This window comes from Podarcis cretensis, assembly GCF_951804945.1.
Source record: "Podarcis cretensis genome assembly, chromosome: 1".
NCBI lineage: Eukaryota > Metazoa > Chordata > Lepidosauria > Squamata > Lacertidae > Podarcis > Podarcis cretensis.
The window spans coordinates 130,129,005-130,146,404 of record NC_137170.1 but is presented as its reverse complement, the minus strand read 5'-3'; the positions used below and the strand labels follow the sequence as shown (position 1 = coordinate 130,146,404).

The 17,400-nt window shown below is 41.1% G+C and overlaps 1 protein-coding gene across 4 annotated transcripts in view; it reads left to right on the top strand.

Moving 5' to 3' along the window:
- ALS2 (alsin Rho guanine nucleotide exchange factor ALS2) overlaps positions 1-16,794 on the top strand; it is a 50,405-nt gene extending 33,611 nt beyond the window's left edge. For 3 of the 4 annotated variants that reach the window (XM_079975778.1, XM_079975779.1, XM_079975780.1), the window contains exons 19-34: positions 226-291; positions 1,467-1,565; positions 2,055-2,219; positions 2,865-2,976; positions 3,516-3,593; positions 3,711-3,844; positions 6,307-6,474; positions 7,338-7,455; positions 8,932-9,089; positions 9,370-9,492; positions 10,389-10,565; positions 11,773-11,818; positions 13,348-13,409; positions 14,397-14,546; positions 15,058-15,154; positions 15,776-16,794. In XM_079975778.1, the coding sequence (XP_079831904.1) occupies positions 226-291; positions 1,467-1,565; positions 2,055-2,219; positions 2,865-2,976; positions 3,516-3,593; positions 3,711-3,844; positions 6,307-6,474; positions 7,338-7,455; positions 8,932-9,089; positions 9,370-9,492; positions 10,389-10,565; positions 11,773-11,818; positions 13,348-13,409; positions 14,397-14,546; positions 15,058-15,154; positions 15,776-15,814 (1,792 nt within the window). In that variant the 3' untranslated portion in view covers positions 15,815-16,794. Of the gene's footprint in view, positions 1-225; positions 292-1,466; positions 1,566-2,054; positions 2,220-2,864; positions 2,977-3,515; positions 3,594-3,710; positions 3,845-6,306; positions 6,475-7,337; positions 7,456-8,931; positions 9,090-9,369; positions 9,493-10,388; positions 10,566-11,772; positions 11,819-11,972; positions 12,016-13,347; positions 13,410-14,396; positions 14,547-15,057; positions 15,155-15,775 lie in introns of those variants that run through there. The other variant, XM_079975781.1, reaches the window with a different exon arrangement.
- The last annotated feature ends 606 nt before the right edge of the window (positions 16,795-17,400 follow it).

Here is a 17,400-nt window from a genome sequence, read left to right as displayed (position 1 = left end):
GTTAGGTAACAAGTGAAAAAAGGCATGTAAAAAGTATTTAAATCTGAATAAAGCAGAGTACAATAAATGAAAAGCTGCCTATTCTATGACCACTTAACCTTGAGCTCTAAAACCTAGCCAGAAAAAATGCATTAGTCCTTTGAACGATGTAATAGTCTTGCATAAAACATGTTATGCTAATTCAAATGAGGAACTGGTCTAATTATGGCACTCTGTATATTTCAGGGGAGTTTTGAAATGGGCAGATGGAAGAATGTATTCTGGCATGTTCAGAAGTGGCCTGGAAGATGGGTAGGTACAAAGAGTTAAACCAAATTTGGGGTTGGAGAAAGAGAAGTCTGTTTATTACTTAAATTTTTCTTACCACCAGCAAGGTGTTAGATAACCTCCCTTTGGCTGATGGATTTATTTAGCGGTCAAAATAGTTTTTAGGAGTTTTGTGAAACTAACTTAAGTTGTCACATGATATATTGGGTTATATCCAGTGTTGATCTTACTCATAGTAGACCCATTGAAATGTAGTGAGCATGACTAACTTATATCCATTAATTTCAATGGATCTGCTCAAAGTGCAACTTGGATTCTTCCATGCTTACCTGGGAGTAAGGGTTCATTTTAATCACTGTAACAAGCAGCTTGCAGTGTAAAATTAAACTCTCTCCTTCACACACACACACCCGTGTCCTTTATTCTGTTCAAACGCCTTGCCAGATTTGTGTGCGTGTTAGAAATCTGGATGATGCTAAAATAAAAGTATGTCCATACAGTGCTTGTGCAACTGTTGCAGTACAGTAATCCTTTGCAGCTGAAGCTCCTGAACATGAAAGATTGTAGCTGTGCACTGCTGGGTGGGGCGGGGGGGGGGGGTTGGGGTTGGGTCTGAGACAGCCATGGTGTTAAACTGAAGAATTCTGTTATGTAGTAGTATGCTTTTTTAAACAGTGTATTAGGGATTTGTCTGTAAGACGCTTTCCTAAAACTTCTATTTAGCCTTCTATTTCACAGGTGAAAATACCAGTGCTGTTTCTCAAGTGATTTTCATCACTTTACCTTCAATTCAAAATTTGTATGAAATTCTGGAGAGCTAAACTTGCTGTCTCATAAAGTCAATGCAGTTTCAAAAATAAAGCAGTCACAATTTGAACTGCATGCTTGGAATTGTTGGCTGAATCTATTATGTGTGCTTAAATTTCTATAGCTACTGCTTCAGATATACATGTATAGAAAAGTGATATATAGGTATTTTATAATTGCATATCATATAATTCATTAACCATTACTCCTTTACACATAATTCACAGATACATTATACATTTTTAGTATTATTCAGTACATGTTTACTCAGAAGTAAATCCTACAACGTTCAGTGGTCTTACTGCCAAGTAGATGTGTATGGGATTGCTGCTCTTTGTATTATATTCTTGTTTTCTAGTTGCTCAGGACTCTTGTTGTTTTCATATTGGCAGGTACGGTGAATACAAAATACCAAGCAAAATACTGAACAAGAGTGACCGCTATGTTGGATATTGGAAGGAGGGCAAAATGTGTGGACAAGGCATCTACAGGTAGTATACAAAACAACATGTGGATTGTTTTAGAGGTCATCGTGCATGGTCCAAAAGAGAGCAGCATTTAACCCACAATGCACTTCAAAGGGCCACTTAACACACACACAAACCATTTCTTTCTATGCAAAACCTTTCCAGGTAGGAACAGACTGAAACCCCTATGAAGATCACCATGTGAGACAGTTGTCACTCACAAACACATTTCATTGTGTGAACACCTCCTGGGAAGTTGCATTTTGCCTTGTGTCCATGCAGTGAAATATACATGTGCCCATGTTGCTTCACACGACAATCTGTGCATAGATGTGATACCATATCTGTTCATGCTCTTTTTGCACAGAACTACACAATCCACAATACAACACATCTCCGTCCCCCCCCCCCTTAAACTCATCACTGGAAATAATTGTCCTGTTTTCACATTCCTGCCAAAAATGTGGTTTTCTGTGTGCAGAGGGGGAGAGAGATAACACTCTTTTATTTCAGCTATGCCAGTGGAGAAGTGTATGAAGGGAGCTTTCAGGATAACATGCGTCATGGGCATGGTCTCCTGCGCAGTGGGAAACTGACATCTACCTCTCCCAGTATGTTCATTGGCCAGTGGGTGATGGATAAGAAGACTGGATATGGAGTATTTGACGATATCACAAGGTAAAGAGATTCTGAGCATTCTAAAAACTTATGCTAAGTAGTTGCTTATCCCTCTAGTTTACTTGAATAAAATCACTAACAAGATGACATGGAATGCAATCTAAAACTTGTATGTCAGCAATCAATCACCTGCCTTTGTTTAACTCATGAGCTATTGCTTTAACTCATGAGCTATTGCTGCAATCTGCTCCGACTGTATATTTTATCTTTATGAGTGCTGTTTTTATTGTGTTATGTTATGTGAGCTGGTCTTTGACCGTAATAAATTATCTCAATTATCTCTCACCTGCCTTTGAACTTACTAATTTATATTTTAGCTCAGCATTCATGTTTCATAAACCTTAATATAAGTCCTCTTTGGAAATACTGAAAAGTGCGATAACACACAATTAAAAATAATAATGGCAAACTTACAAAAATGATACATAAACTGCAGTTAAGATGTACACTAGTTTGTGCCCTCCCCCCAACCCCATTATAGAGCTCTGATATGACCCTATTAATTGCCGAAAAGGCTTCTCAGCTGGTAGGGTAGTATGTCTGTTGTTTAGTTGTCAGAGTGTCACAGAACATGAGATGGTATGGTGAGCCTTATTTCTTAAAATTTAGATTGCTTTGGCCCTTAATCCCTTCTTGTCTTTTCAGGGGAGAAAAATATATGGGAATGTGGCAAGATGACCTCGGCCAGGGCAATGGTGTTGTGGTTACACAGTTTGGACTGTATTATGAAGGAGCCTTTAGCAGCAATAAAATGATGGTGAGTACTGTACAAACCAGTGTCTTACGGTTGAAGGAGCAGTCCCTAACCTTACTCTGTTTTTTGGTGCTCAACGTGTAAAAATAAAAATTCACCCCCTTTTTTCAAAGTAGCATTTATGCCAGACTGGATCCAGACTACCTGTGAGCAGTTCCTCTATTGGGGTGCGCCCAATGGTAGAAGAGCAGAGGAGGCAATTTTTGCTAGTTACCCCTCCTCTTCCTGCAACCCCCTATACCCCAATGAAAATCTGCTCTGGAGGGTTGGGGGACTGAAGAGGACAGTGCAGAAGGAAAAAGGAATAGGTGAAAATTGCCTTCTTCCTTCCTCCACCTTTTTCCATTATGAGTCTCCACTGGATCTCTGCCCTTCCCGCTAAGGACAAGTTTGGATCCAGCACATTGACTGTTCTGTATCTTTGTGTTACGGCTACTGTAAAAATATACATCTTCCTGCATTTTTCTTCCCTAATACTACTCTGTGTTTATGTGAACTATTCAGAACAGGGCTTGTAATGATTGTTATACTGCTTTATGCAGGGGACTGGTGTCTTGCTTTCTGAAGATGACACGGTGTATGAAGGAGAGTTTTCAGATAATTGGACCCTTAATGGAAAGGTTGGTAAATCATATTTTGGGGGTTTGCTTTTTTTGAGTAGAGCAGTTTTTAAAAATGAGTGATTTCATTCTTCTTTTACTCTCTTCTCTCCCCTCCCCTCCATCCCTTCTTCAAAGGGAAGACTGACTTTGCCAAATGGAGACACTATTGAAGGTATTTTCAGTGGTGAGTGGGGATCTGGGATAAAGATTGCTGGAACCTACTTCAAACCCAGTTTGTATGATCATGAGAAGGACCGACCCAAAACCCTGTGAGTGAATGGGAGTTGGCTTCTGTTTAGACTGTATCGTGTCTTTGTCTGTAGCTAGCCATGGTACTTGAGCCCTAGCACTGATTTGAATGCAAAGTAGGTTGCAGATCACAGCCTGTATTGCCTTGTTTGCCCAACTCTAGTTGTTTATTTCCAGCTCCTCTGCTTGGTTAGGCAATGGGGAATAGTACAGCGTCATTGCCAAGTCCTCATGCGGATTTCAGATTTGAGTGCAACACTACAGGTTTTGTCTGAGGTGCTTGGAAGACCATGGGGTCAAGAGATACAATGCTTGTTCTTTAGAAAAGGCTAAAAGTGGTGAAAATTCTGTATGTTATATGATATCTGAGCAGCTGGTGACCAGTGTGAAGAAAGTGAAAATGTAGCAGCTGTATTTTCGGAGCTGCAATTGGTCACTGGCACTTAAAGAGTGAGGGCCTCTACCCTTACACAGGCAGTAGAAATGGAGGTTCCTATAAACAGAACGTGGGACGCAGGTGGCACTGTGGTGTAAACCACTGAGCCTCTTGGGCTTGCCGATCGGAAGGTTGGTGGTTCGAATCCCCGCGACAGGGTGAGCTCCCATTGCTCGGTCCCAGCTCCTGCCAACCTAGCAGTTCAAAAGCACACCCAAAAGTGCAAGTACAGTGGTACCTCTGGTTACATACTTAATTCGTTCCGGTGGTCCATTCTTAACCTGAAACTGTTCTTAACCTGAAGCACCACTTTAGCTAATGGGCCTCCCACCGCCACTCGATTTCTGTTCTCATCCTGAAGCATAGTTCTTAACCCAAGGTACTATTTCTGGATTAGCGGAGTCTGTAACCTGAAGCGTATGTAACCCAAGGTACCACTGTAGATAAATAGGTACCGCTCCAGCAGGAAGGTAAACAGCATTTCCGTGCCCTGCTCTGGTTTCGGTGTTCTGTTGCGCCAGAAGTGGCTTGGTCATACTGGCCACATGACCTGGGAAAACTGTCTGCAGACAAACTCCGGATCCCTCGGCCTGTAAAGCGAGATGAGCGCTACAACTCCAGAGTCGTCCACGACTGAACTTAACTTTACCTTTTTATATATATATATATATATATATATATACATAAAAAGAAAGGGACATGGGTGGCGCTGTGGGTTAAACCACAGAGCCTAGGACTTGCCGATCAGAAGGTCGGCGGTTCGAATCCCTGCGACGGGGTGAGCTCCCGTTGTTCAGTCCCTGCTCCTGCCAACCTAGCAGTTCGAAAGCACGTCAAAGTGCAAGTAGATAAATAGGTACCGCTCTGGCGGGAAGGTAAACGGCGTTTCTGTGCGCTGCTCTGGTTTGCCAGAAGCGGTTTAGTCATGCTGGCCACATGACCCGGAAGCTGTACGCCGGCTCCCTCGGCCAATAAAGCGAGATGAGCACCGCAACCCCAGAGTCGGTCACAACTGGACCTAATGGTCAGGGGTCCCTTTACGTTTACCTTTACATAAACACAACTGGAAATGCATCTGTGCCGTGGTTGGACTGCACAGCCCATTTTGATTCATAATGGATGTTTTCAGGCATTTTTATAAGTCATTAGAGAGATGCTTTTGGGAAATAGGTGCCTGTCAGACTTGTGGAACAGTACATGATTGTCATCTCTGAAGAGCACTGGTGCGGCTGTCAGTTTTAAGTCATACAGTACCCATTATACATAGCTGTGGTTGTTTTTAAATTGTGAAACAAAATGTATGTCTATTTTATATTTATGGACAGCATAAGACTCTATTTCTCCCTGCCCCACCCGCCTTGGCTTTTATTTATGATGCTGTTAATTGCTTTTGACATCACTGATGCCCAAATCTGACTGTGAATCAGGCTTCCCTGCCAAACTTAACAAACTTCTTAGGGAGCTGCTTTTTACCTCACTAGGGGGGTCTATGAATAAATGTATGCAGGTGCCTCTGAAGCGAGGATTGTTGGCTGTCTTAATTTCAGAATTTATTGATTGAGTTTTTTCTAAGAAATAGTTAATGCTGCTCACTTGTCTAATGCAGCACAGAGAGAATCAGATTCTCTGCTTTTAAGCAAAGGCCTTGAAGTTACCGTAAGATATTATTAAAATAATGCTTCTGGTCTTTATCCCACAATCCTTTGATCCTTACCACCTCATCTTTTCAGCTTGGGCACTATTAACTGTCCTGGTTATTGATATAATAAATAACAATTCATTTATGAATCATCTCCCATGAAACGCCCCCAAGTGATGGACAATAAAAACCATTTCAGCAATTGTCAGACGGCCCAACATTAGCTAATGTGTCTTATTAATTAAGAGCAAGCTTGAGATGTTGAAGAGTGGGGGGGGGGGGTGTTTCTGCCCTGCTCCACCCCATAATGTTCTAGATCTGCATGCTCTTAGGAGAAATTTCTGGTCCGCACATCTCTTAAGGCGTTTCATTGAGAATTGCGATTCTTGTGGTTAAAATGTCCCCAGGCGGAAGCTTGGAAACCTTGCTGTTCCTGCTGATGAAAAATGGAAGGCGGTGTTTGAGGAATGCTGGCATCAGCTAGGCTGTGAGCAACCAGGCCAAGGGGACAGGTGGAAAGCTTGGGATAACATTGCTGTTGCCCTGACAACCAATCGGCGTCAACACAAAGACAGGTTAGTAGTGAGGGACACTTGTACTTCAAGAAACAGCAGAAAAAAATATCAAGTGAAGTTCGGCCATCATTTTAAATTTACATTAAGATTTTTAAAAACAGCTTACTGGAAGTTTGCTGTGGATATATATTGTAATATATGTAGTTTCACAGCATTTGTGTACATTAAAAAAAAGTGTACATGTAAAAAATCTGCCATTTTGTGTGTGGAAACTTCAGCAATTCTAGTGTTTTATGAATCTATTAGGTACTGACAGAATGTTAGTGTGGTGGCAAGAGCCTTTAGTTAGCATAGTTGATCACATACTGCCCAGGATTATTTTTAAATTAGTAAATTATAGGAAAAAATTCTTAAGAGAGAAGACGGATGTAAAAAAGGAGGAAATGTTTCAGAGCAGATATGAAGGTTTTCAGCAGGTTAGAACAAATGGCTAGAAAGAGCTATTCCAATTGGCAAGAATTAAGGGCAAGTACATTATACAGCGGCATACTTTAAATAGGGAAGGGTGATATCCACATGAGCAGCCCTGTGACAGAAGCAGAAAAGTATTATTTTTGTACACTTAAGAAAATCTGTACCTTGTGGGATATTAGGAAACAATAGTGTAGTTATTGGAGAGAGAGGAAGGAATGAGTGTGGCAAATGTAATGGGTCCTGTAATATTAAGATGACAGAAAGAGCTAGTATAATTTATTGCATTTTTCAGTATCTCTGGTTTTCAGAATTTGTAATTATTTTTCTTTTCTTATGTGTGTTTTTAGGCTTACTTATTATTTAGCTCTTTACAGTTGGTTGGTTTGTAGCTACTTGACCCATGTGTGTTTCCTATATAGCTTATAACTATATCGCTTCCATTGTTGCAGCCCAGAACTGTTAAGTAGATCTCATGCGCAAACTTTGGAGAGCTTGGAGTTCATTCCAAAACACGTTGGTGCCTTCACACTCGAAAAATACGACAACATTAAGAAATATCTCATAAAGGTATTGTGACTGTTGTTAAATAAGTTCTTATCTATAAGCTGGGATACAAGCAGGGAACACACTGTGTTCAGTAAACGGGACCTGCATGCATTCCTACTATAAAGTGCGGATTTTTTCCACAAATAATAAATTTGTAAGAGCACTATTTCCAGTTCTTCCCCCAGGTCTGCTATAAACTCCTACAGATTGCAGTCTTTGGTATAATTTCCAGATGATACTAGAGCAGAGGTCAGCAAACTTTTTCAGCAGGGGGCCGGTCCACTGTCCCTCAGACCTTGTGAGGGGCCGGACTATATTTTAAAGAAAAATAATGAACAAATTCCTATGCCCTCAAATAACCCAGAGATGCATTTTAAATAAAAGCACACATTCTATGCATGTAAAAACACCAGGCAGGCCCCACAAATAATCCAGAGATGCATTTTAAATAAAAAGACACATTCTATTCATATAAAAACACGCTGATTCCCGGACCATCTGCGGGCCAGATTTAGAAGGAGATTGGGCCGGATCCGGCCCCCCGGCCTTAGTTTGCCTACCCATGTACTAGACTAGAGCATTGATAACAAGCAATAATAAAAACAAGTTGAATGAATACAACTTAAAAACAGGATTAAAATACATTAAAACATTGAAACATTAAAATGCAGCCTCATCACAGGAGGAGAAAGGGAAAAAGATAGAGGGTGAGGGAATCAAATTGACTCCAAGCCAAAGGCCAGGCGGAACAACTCTGTCTTACAGGCCCTGCAGAAAGAAATCAGATCCTGTAGGGCCCTGGTTTCATGAGACAGAGCGTTCTACCAGGTGAGAGCCAGTGTTGAAAAAGCCCTGGCTCTGGTTGAGGCTAATCTAACTGTACTCTAATATTGTAGAGTAAATGTTCTTCTTTTCTATAAGTTGGGTAAGGTAAAGGTAAAGGGACCCCTGACCATTAGGTCCAGTCGTGACCAACTCTGGGGTTGTGGTGCTCATCTCGCTTTATTGGCCGAGGGAGCCGGCGTACAGCTTCCGGGTCCTGTGGCCAGCATGACTAAGCCGCTTCTGGTGAATCAGAGCAGCGCACGGAAACGCCGTTTACCTTCCTGCCGGAGCGGTACCTATTTATCTACTTGCACTTTGACGTGCTTTCAAACTGCTAGGTTGGCAGGAGCAGAGACCGAGCAACGGGAGCTCACCCCGTCGCGGGGATTCGAACCTCCAACCTTCTGATCGGCAAGTCCTAGGCTCTGTGGTTTAGACTGACTGTACCACTGTATAGGGATGTGGGTGGCGCTGTGGGTTAAACCACAGAGCCTAGGACGTGCCGATCAGAAGGTTGGAGGTTCGAATCTCCCATAAGATGGGTAGGTTATGTATATTGTTTGAACTGCCATTGCTTTAAACAAAGAGCCTTAAATAAATAAATATGAGTGTTGCAATCAAGACTCTGCTTCTTTATGTAGCTGCCTAATTCTCTGACCCTTTTCTTTTTAGGCGTGTGATACTCCCCTGCATCCTTTGGGAAAACTTGTTGAGACCCTAGTTGCTGTATATCGAATGACGTATGTAGGCGTGGGAGCTAATCGGCGGCTGTTGCAGGAAGCAGTCAGGGAAATTAAATCCTACCTCAAACGCATCTTCCAGCTAGTCAGGTAAGAAAAAACCAATGAACTTTGTCTCTCATTTAGTGTAAAACCTTTATACTTCCACCTTTCTCTTTTAACAAACATGCATAAAGAAATGCATTTGTGCAGAAACGCTGATCATCCAGCAGCTGTTGACTTGTTGCTAGGTTCCCCTGCAAAAAAGAAAATCGAAGAGAATTATTCGGAGAGAATTATATTTGAAAAAATGGTTACAACAACCCTTGTTAAGAATTTTTGACACAGTTTGGTGAGTTGTGGTTAATTTTACACACGTTTTGGTTTTAAGATTCCTGTTCCCTGATCTTCCTGAAGAGGGCAGTTCAATCCCACTTTTGGTGACTGAGACCAAAGGAAGGAGATCATTCTGTAGTGGAAAAAATGACTCCAGGCCAGAATCTCCAGAACCAGGGTATGTAGATAAAAATCTGTTTAGAAATGCTTGACACGGGGTGGTAGGATCAGGGAGGAAGCTCTCCACAGCTGCTACTCCTCTGATCAATGGCTAGGGCCAGACTAGTCCTCCCCTTTGCTGTGGTGATATTCCTGAGCTCAGTGTGTACATCTGCACACCTCATAGTGTCAGTTGTTCCTCACACACAAATATGGAACACAATTGTTCCATATTTAGGGGCTGTGATGTCATTCAGCATGGGCAAACATTTAAGCTGCTCAGGAGCTTAAGAACTGAACAGGGCATTGATTGCTCTTTGTGGAACGAGGAGCAGAAAGTTTGGGGAGTGAATTTCCTATCACACCCACCCACCTTTCCTTGGACTGGTTGCCTTTCTTCCTCGACATGTGTTGTTGATAGGACACGTCTAGGGGACGAGGGTTCAACAAGAAAGACCTGGTTAGGTTTAGAATGATACCGCATAGACAAATGTTCCTTGATACCAAGATGAGGAATTTGTTGGAATGCAGATAGAGAGAATTGATAAGAATCTATTGTGACCTTGACGGAAGCGTCCAATAGATGAGCCTTCTTGTTTTGGCTCACCTTCCTCTCTTCTTTCCTTTTTCTTTTTTCTTTCCCATAATGGCTTATGTTTTATGCCATGTACTTTGATATTTTTTGTAGATTTTTAGCTTTTTTCATTATTATTGCTATTATTACTAAGGAATTTTCTTTTGTAATTTTGTAATTTTGGTTGTCTATATTTATATGTATTTGTTTAAAGCAAAATAAAAGATTTTTTTTTTAAAAAAAAGATAGGACAGGTTGAGGAGAGCTGAGCCGTATAATAAAGATTTCTTTGAGCTGTCCCTCGTTCATCCAAAGCTCTTTCTTCGTTTTGTGTTTTTCAGCTATGTGGTCACAAGCTCTGGGTTGCTGCTTCCTGTGTTGCTACCGCGACTTTACCCTCCTTTGTTCATGCTGTACGCCTTAGACAACGAGCGAGAGGAAGATGTTTACTGGGAGTGCGTCCTGCGTCTGAACAAACAACCAGACATGGCTCTGTTGAGCTTTTTGGGGGTGCAGATGTAAGCATGCTTCAATGTGTTTCTCCTGGCTAGAGAATGCAGTACAGTGGTACCTCGAGTTAGGTACTTAATTCATTCCGGAGGTCCGTTCTTAACCTGAAACTGTTCTTAACCTGAAGCACCACTTTAGCTAATGGGGCCTCCTGCTGCTGCCGGAGCACAATTTCTGTTCTCATCCCGAAGCAAAATTCTTAACCCGTGGTACTATTTCTGGGTTAGCGGAGTCTGTAACCTGAAGCGTATTGTCAGGGAACTGCCATCGGCCCAGGGGGGAGAGGGGAAAAGCCGGATGGATTACAGAGAGCCCCCAAAGATCGTGGGAACCAGCGTCTCCTCAGTGGAGGAGAGCAACCACGCCTCCAGTGGAGAGGAGCTTCAGGGCTCGGAGGAGGCGAGGCATTGCCAGGACACCTTGCCTGGGCAAAGCGGGGAGGAGAGAGGTCCTCCGTTACCCACGCCCTCCTTGCGCAGTAGGCTTCCATGCAGAGAGGGGAGGCGCAGACTGGGCGTCAAAAAACTACTCTGCTGGGGAAGGTTTAAGGACCGCCCACTCTCAGATTCTGCCAGTGAATGAGCAAGACACGGAATAGAGGTGCTCTGCATTCTAACGGTTTTCATCATCAATAAGAAACCTTTTAAAACAGACTATTGAAGCTTATTGCCTGATTGCTCTCGAGCAACCAACCGATACTTCTAACACTTATGTAACCTGAAGCATATGTAACCCAAGGTACCACTGTACTTATTTCCTGTTTGTTACTGTCGGGGGATTAATTGTCACCTCTCACAAAGGAGATTTAGAGCTTTCCAAAGTTTGGGCAGAAGGCTGGTTTTCTTATGGCCATGCCACAAAGAAATGTGCATTCTTCACTTAACTCATCTTTGTTCTTAAGCCAACCTTCCCCAACCTGGTGTCCTCCCAGATGTTTCAGACAGCAACTCCCATCAGCATCAGTGGGAGTTCCAGTCCAGTGGCATCTGGAGGGCAGCAGGTCTAGGAAGCTTGCATTAAGATGAGCCAAAAAGTTTTTGCTTTGATCCCCTCAGTTGACTGATCCAGATATATGAGGAAATTCCACTATGCTAAGAACCTGAAACCTCAGTTATATATATGTAAGGAAGTGTGTTAGAAAACAAATTATTTTGTTTAACTTCCTTTCTTCCCTGATAGGAAAATAATTAACTATACTCATGGTACTTCTTTCAGGAAATTTTGGCCAACGAAAACCTGTATTCTTGGTGAAAATAAAAAGGTATGCTATATTTCATCTGGAGTTCTCTTAACTGCATATCTTTGATAGCCTTTGAGTTGAATAAAGCTAGACTGCAGTCACTGTGTGTGTGTCAGTTTTAATACATTGCTGTTTTGGTTAGCACTTGACATTTATATGTCAATCATTTTTACAGTTTACAGTGTACAGTTCTTCTAGATGCATGGCTCCAAGGACATGTAATATTTATCATTATCTTTCCTGACATTATTTCACTTAAGTGATTTTTTTTAAATGATCCCCAAATCATTGCTTCATTAAAAGATACAGTACAATCTAATTATTCATTGATTTGGGTGGAGGCTTTCTGTGGTTTCCTTTTATGTTCATATTCTGCATGTGGTTAAGTTGCACTTTCTCTATTAAAGCAAAAGCAATAATCCTTCCGTATGGAATTTATAAAGTGCAGGTGTCCAGTTGGTACATTCTGCATGCCAGAGGCAGGCCACGATGTTGTTGCTAAACGGGGAAAGTGAGAAAACTTTGTTTTGCAGACTAGGCACCTTTGGGCCAGCACAGCCTGATGATATCATTTTGTGCCCATCCTGACTGCTAGCGTCTGTAGAGCACAAGTGTGCAACCATGATGAAGCTGAGATTTTTGGACATGGCTCAGAAAGAACAGGGCAGCAGCATGTCACCAACTTGATATTCCTAACCACAGTTATGTCTTGGCTTGGTTCTCATAAAATGGGGACCTAAAGTATTTTGTAAGATGATAATATTCACTGAAGGATTTTGAGAGTTGCATTTCTCAAGCGCAGATGTCTATCACTAACTAGATAATTGTTCAAGTTGATCCTCATCTTTCATTTTAATTGATCAAATTTACACATGGCCAGAATCACAACTTTAATTCTATTTTTAATATAGTGACGATATAGAAGTAGGGATGGGCAGAGCAATCAAACTCCCTGTCAGTTTTGCTTGTGTTCATTCATAAGTCTGTTCTGTCTTGTTTCCACGTTACGCACATTTAAAAAAAATCCTACAAAGAATCCGTTTGAATACAGTACATATTTTATCATAAAATAAAAATTTACAAATTCTCACAATGTACTCATGGCTAAAATATGTTTTATCCTAACTTATGCATCTGAAAACACTCCCCACCCCCAAAACCAATAATTGAGTAACTAAATTCAGAGGTGTTCAGAATTGAAACTTTACTTATGTCACATATAATAACATTCTAAGCGGAACATTAATCTGGGAGGTGAGGATCGGGTCTGTTTGCACTGCAGTTCACAGAAATCAAATTCCTCAAGCATCCCTATAAATCTCCCAGCCCTGATGTTTACTGTTGAAAATATCATTCCTGCCCCCCATTTGAAGTAGCCTTCTCTAAATTGGAATTCATGCAGAAACTGAACTATTGTGGTGCTCTAGAAGTTAAGGTTTATTGCAGTCTTAATCCAGCATCTCTGATTACTTCTGAAATTGGTGTGTTGAATTATTCTATCCAATACGCTGTTAGAAATCATAATCATAGGTTTTCATTCTTATGCTTAGGTATTGCCAAATACAAAAGATGCTTGTTTTGCTTCAGCAGTGGAGTGCTTACAACAGATCAGGTAATCTTGAACATTGACTCTTTTTTGTCCTGTCTTTCTGGTCCTAGTCAGTAGCACTACTTCCACTTGGTGATCTGAGGATTGTGGTCTTAGGCTTCGGTGGTAACGCATTTGCTAGGAAGCAAGCCCCATTGTGAGGGACGCAGGTGGCGCTGTGGATTAAACCACAGAGCCTAGGACTTGCCAATCAGAAGGTTCAAATCCCCGCGACGGGTGAGCTCCCGTTGCTCAGTCTCTGCTCCTGCCAACCTAGCAGTTTGAAAGCACATCAAAGTGCAAGTAGATAAATAGGTACCGCTCCAGTGGGAAGGTAAACGGTGTTTCCGTGCTGCTCTGGTTCGCCAGAAGCTGCTTAGTCCTGCTGGCCACATGACCAGGAAGCTGTATGCCGGCGCCCTCGGCCAATAAAGCGAGATGAACGGCCACGACTGGACCTAATGGTCAGGGGTCCCTTTACCTTTACCTTTAAGCCCCATTGTACACAGAGAGACTTACTGCCGAGTGAGCTGGAAGCATATAATGTATCACAATTTAATGTGTCACTGTGTAGAGCAGCCTTTTCCAACTGGAGCCCTCTAGATATTTTGGACTGCCACTTCCAACATCCCTGATCATTGGCCACTATGGATAAGGTTGATGGCAGTTGTAGTCCAAAGCGTATGAAAAGCACCAGAGTTTTGTTCTTCGGCCTATTTCTTGCTTTCATTTATGTGCCAAATTAAAAGGTGCAGTTCTCTTGTACTGGCTTTTTGACAGCTTCCTCTCTGTATAGGTAAATCCTTTGTGTGCATCAAGGTATCAGAAACTACTGTTTTCTTCAAAGTGGAAACTTGGGTTGTGTGTTTGATTTTCTTGTTAGAGAATGGGGTAAAACAGAATTCGCTCGCAACTATTTTACCGCCTTATTGAAATCTTTCAAGAATTTGCCTTGCCAGCATCACAAATGCTTTAATTTTGCTTTTTTTAAAAAAAATGTCTTCCTAATAGTACAACTTTTACACCTGCTGACAAACTGAAGGTGATCCAGCAGACATTTGAGGAAATCTCACAGAGCGTCCTTGAGAGTCTTCATGAGGATTTCCTTTGGTCGATGGATGATTTGTTTCCTGTTTTTCTGTATGTGGTGCTACGGGCCAGGTGGGCAACTGTTTAATTTTTGCAAATGCACTGAATCTTGTCATTTGCAATTGCAATGAATACTCGTAGAATTGTAGAGTTGGAAGGAACCACAAGGGACAACCAGTCCAAACCCCTGTAATGTAGAAATATTTTGCCCAAAGTCGGGCTCTAACCCATAACCCTGACATTAAGAATCTTCTGTTCTGGCAACTGAGCCGAGATAGGTGAAATGCTAATTAATCAAAGTTCTGGGTCTAAGTGGACTAAATCAGTGTGTCCCACTCACATTTTATTGATTACATGGGGCTGAGATAACACCACTATTGGCTCTGATCCAGTGGCAGTAGCACAATACTTCTTCATCTGTTACATGAGAGGGGGCGGTATACCTTTGCTCTGGGGAATAGCTATCTTGTTAGCCTGTATTTCATTGTATTTCAATGTTGGTAGGTGTGCACTCTGTACTCTTGGTGAAGTCTTGCGAAATAGTGGCTGGTTGACTTAAACAGCTGTTCCCTTTTTGTGGCAGGATCAGGAATTTGGGTTCTGAAGTGCATTTGATTGAGGACCTCATGGATCCATATCTCCAACATGGGGAGCAAGGCATTATGTTCACTACTCTGAAGGCAAGCCTATAAATAATATCCTTATTTAAGACATTCTTTATCTATTTTTTTTCTGTATACACCATTTATATTTAGACTTGTTTGAACTATCAGTCAGATCTCTCACCTGCTTTGATCGCAAATACAACGTCCTTACCTTTAGTCCTTAATCTTTGTAATCAGCAATAGCTGCTAACTAGGAAATCTGAAAAACACAAAGCTGTGCTAACTTGCTGATAACTGACTTTATTGGTAATATTGTATTTCATGTAAACATCTTAAAGGTTTTGATGATTAAGATGTATATACAGTGGTACCTCCGATTATGTACTTAATTCGTTCCAGAGGTCCGTTTTTAACCTGAAACTGTTCTTAACCTGAAGCACCACTTTAACTAATGGGGCCTCCCGCTGCTGCCACACCACCACCGCACGATTTTTGTTCTCATCTTGAAGCAAAGTTCTTAACCCGAGATACTATTTCTGGGTTAGCGGAGTCTGTAACCTGAAGCGTATGTAACCTGAAGCGTATGTAACCCGAGGTACCATTGTAAATCCTGTTAAATAATAAAGTAGCTTAATCTGGATCCAACCCACTTAAAAGAATGCTAATTGTCATTTTTTAAAAAAACCTTATTTGCAGGCATGTTATTACCAGATTCAACACGAGAAGCTCACCTAAATAATTCACCTAAATATAGAAGACACCGATGAACACCGCTTTAGTCTTCTTCACAGAAATGCACTTACGATGGACTGAAAATCTTTATGCAGTAGATGCAGTTCTGAGGCCTTTAAAAAGGAAAAAAAGCAGAGGCCAATATAAATGGGGGAAAAGAAAATTTATAAGAAGCAAAAATAAGGTTTTCAAGGCAGCTCTCGGAGAAAAAATATTTGCCCTTCAAAGTGGCAAAGTGTTTCCCCCCCATCTCTTCACAAAAGCAATGTGTAGTGTGGCATCTACATGGAATTCATATAAAAGCGTAGTCCGGAAATATGCCGCTTGTTATTCTGAAGAGACTGTCTGAGCTTCTGGAGGGTTGAAGTGCACTATGGAACCACACAGTGTCTTTATAAGTTAAACTGCCTGGGTCTATGTATCCACTAAGATCTGTCTACAGAACTCATGGCTTTCCTACTTCTTCTGATCCATGGCAATCCAAGACTTAAGATGTACTGAATATACAATTCATGTGACTGGAGCAGTTTCATTACACAGATTACAGAAGGCTAGCAATGTGGTCTGTCGGAATAAGTATATGCTTGGTCATGCCTGAGATGTTGGCTTAGTATGCAGGGACCTAGAGTACCTGGAAGGAAACACTTTTTTTGTTGTTCAAATGTTATTTTTTTGTTGAAGTATTGTTTAAAGAAGAGAGCCACAAAACAGTCATGCCATTGTTCTTGTGACTTTTCCTTTGGTGTATGTGGATAATGTTAGCTGACATCTTGGATAAAACAGGTGCTGTCCTTCACTATATCTGTCACAGATGTGGGAGATGTGAAAAATATTCTAGTTGAATTAACAAGTTAATACAGACAATGCTGATAACTTCTGGAAATCTGAATCATGGCTTTTGTGTAGCTCCTTTATTTAAAAAAAAATATGGTGGGATCAGTGGCTGTAAATGGAGCAATTTTCATAATAAAGAATAATTCTGTCATTTCTTTTGTGGCAATTAATACAAATTCCATTTGGGTGCTATTCGCTAATCACTCCAAGGTGGTTTTTCTGTTAAAAATTTGTGAGTTACAGCTCTGTGGAAGGTACCATACGTACTTAAAAGTTATTGGTTCCCATCAACTTCCCCCATTACCTCCATTTTATTCCACCCACAATTTAATAAAAATGGTACTGTAAGTTGATTCTCCAGTTGGCATTGAGATTTACGGACTGGATTTCTAACAACCAGGTTAAATCTCTGGCTCAAATGAGAGAGGAGTTGGGTTCTCCTTGTGCATTTCCAAGACTTTTTAAACAGCTGGAAAGCTCACCCAGAGACAGAGAAATGATCTTGAATAATTAATTTGGGAAAAACTTAAAATGTCAAAATTTTACCAATAAATCTCTCATGAGAGAGATAAAGCATAATTTTGACATTTTGTTTTCATTTTTCTCAAATTGTTTTTTCAGGATTATTTCTCTGTCTCAAACCTTCTGAACGAGATCCTAACCAGCTACTTAAAAAGTCTTGGAAACGCACAAAATTGGAAACATTGGTTGAAGCTTCTATTTCAAATGATACATGGCCCCTACATCAGACATGC